Source organism: Cyprinodon variegatus, unplaced genomic scaffold, assembly GCF_000732505.1.
Source record: "Cyprinodon variegatus isolate N-32 unplaced genomic scaffold, C_variegatus-1.0 Scaffold0, whole genome shotgun sequence".
Classification (NCBI taxonomy): Eukaryota; Metazoa; Chordata; class Actinopteri; order Cyprinodontiformes; family Cyprinodontidae; genus Cyprinodon; species Cyprinodon variegatus.
In genome coordinates this window covers 366,232-367,637 of record NW_015150453.1, presented here as the reverse complement: position 1 = coordinate 367,637, position 1,406 = coordinate 366,232, and the positions used below count along the sequence as shown (strand labels likewise).

Sequence of the window (1,406 nt, the reverse complement as noted above, 5' to 3'; positions counted from 1 at the left end):
TTGCGAAAAATCGTGTCGAGTGGGATCCTCCCCATTGACTGTGAAACATCGCTGAACACCATGACTTCGTTCGACACGATTTCCTGTCAGATCGGATTTTGTTTTCCAGCCTTTAAGCTCCACAGATTACCCTCATATTTAATAAGCTTGAGTAAGTTTTGCTGCACTTCACTATATTTACTCTTTCATCACATAGTTGGTACCTCAGGCTAATAGCTAATCTATTTAAACTGATTCTGTCCAAGCTCAAACTGAACGACCGTTCGCCCTGATCATGGCTTCTGTGTTTTTTAAGTAAATAACTCATTTAAAGCAGAAGAACTTCATGAGATTCGACTAAACATTTTGAACTGATTTTGACCTGATTTTATAAGGACCTGGATCAAATTAAGATGTTCCCATTTTTTTTATGACACTAGTTTGCTAGTTTGTTTAAACTTGAAAGCTCCTGACTAAACCTAACCGGCTCGGAAAAATCTTGTTTGTAGCTCACTGAGGATGATATTCTGTCAATTGCAGTAATTTAGGTTCTTATCTTGGTTTTAATATAGAGGTTTCTGTTTTTAGTTTTTATTTGTTCTCTTTTAGATTTGCATATTTGGGCTAAATCCTTTTCTGTATTTCCAGCACATCCACAGTCGGAGCGCCCTAGAGTGTGCTTACAGAACTCACCTCATCGCCGGCGTGGGTTTCTACCAACATCTGCTGCTCTACATCCAATCACATTACCAGCTGGAGCTGCAGGACTGCATCGATTGGACGCACGTCACCGATCCTCTCATTGGTGAGACCTCTCCTCCAAACCAACGAATCTTTCTTTCAACGCTCAGTGAAGATCTGCGTGTTTTTGCTCTATTTCAATACGATGCAACGATCTAATATCACTGTGATTGCAGCCGATTGTGGCTAATAAGATCCAGATAAAAATCAACCAATCAGTCCATTTTCATTTGTTTACAACCTTCTACTGTTTTAGACTAAATTATAAAGAGAAAACTACCTTCTGACCTCTTTGTAAAGTGATTTAAAACAAAAATTTCCACTGAAATTAGCGGGTTAACATGGGTTGAACCGCTAACTAGGGGTGTAAATCACATCCATCATGGTGATTCGATTCAGTATCGATTTCCTGACCCAACGATTCGATTATTTTCGATACTCAAGAATTTTTTTTTTTTTTAACACCTTACAGGCAAGTAAGCAAGTTTCAAGTTTGAAATAAATCAATGAAAGCTGTAATATCGTTATGCATTTCTTTTTTTTTTTTAGAAACAACGGCAAATAACAGAAGTAGAAAAGTTGCATCAAAAAATACTGCATATAATCAGTGCAATGAGTGCAATTCAATACCTCAGCTCCAGACGTCCCCCACTACACAGACGCTCCGCTGCACCTCCCCCAAATTG

General features: G+C 38.5%; 1 protein-coding gene across 1 annotated transcript in view; it reads left to right on the top strand.

Moving 5' to 3' along the window:
- The window catches only part of smg5 (SMG5 nonsense mediated mRNA decay factor), a 41,728-nt gene that overhangs the window by 10,735 nt on the left and 29,587 nt on the right, over nt 1-1,406 (top strand). The window contains exon 4 of the mRNA XM_015402451.1: nt 628-784. Within this exon, the coding sequence (XP_015257937.1) occupies nt 628-784 (157 nt within the window). The remainder of the gene's footprint in view (nt 1-627; nt 785-1,406) is intronic.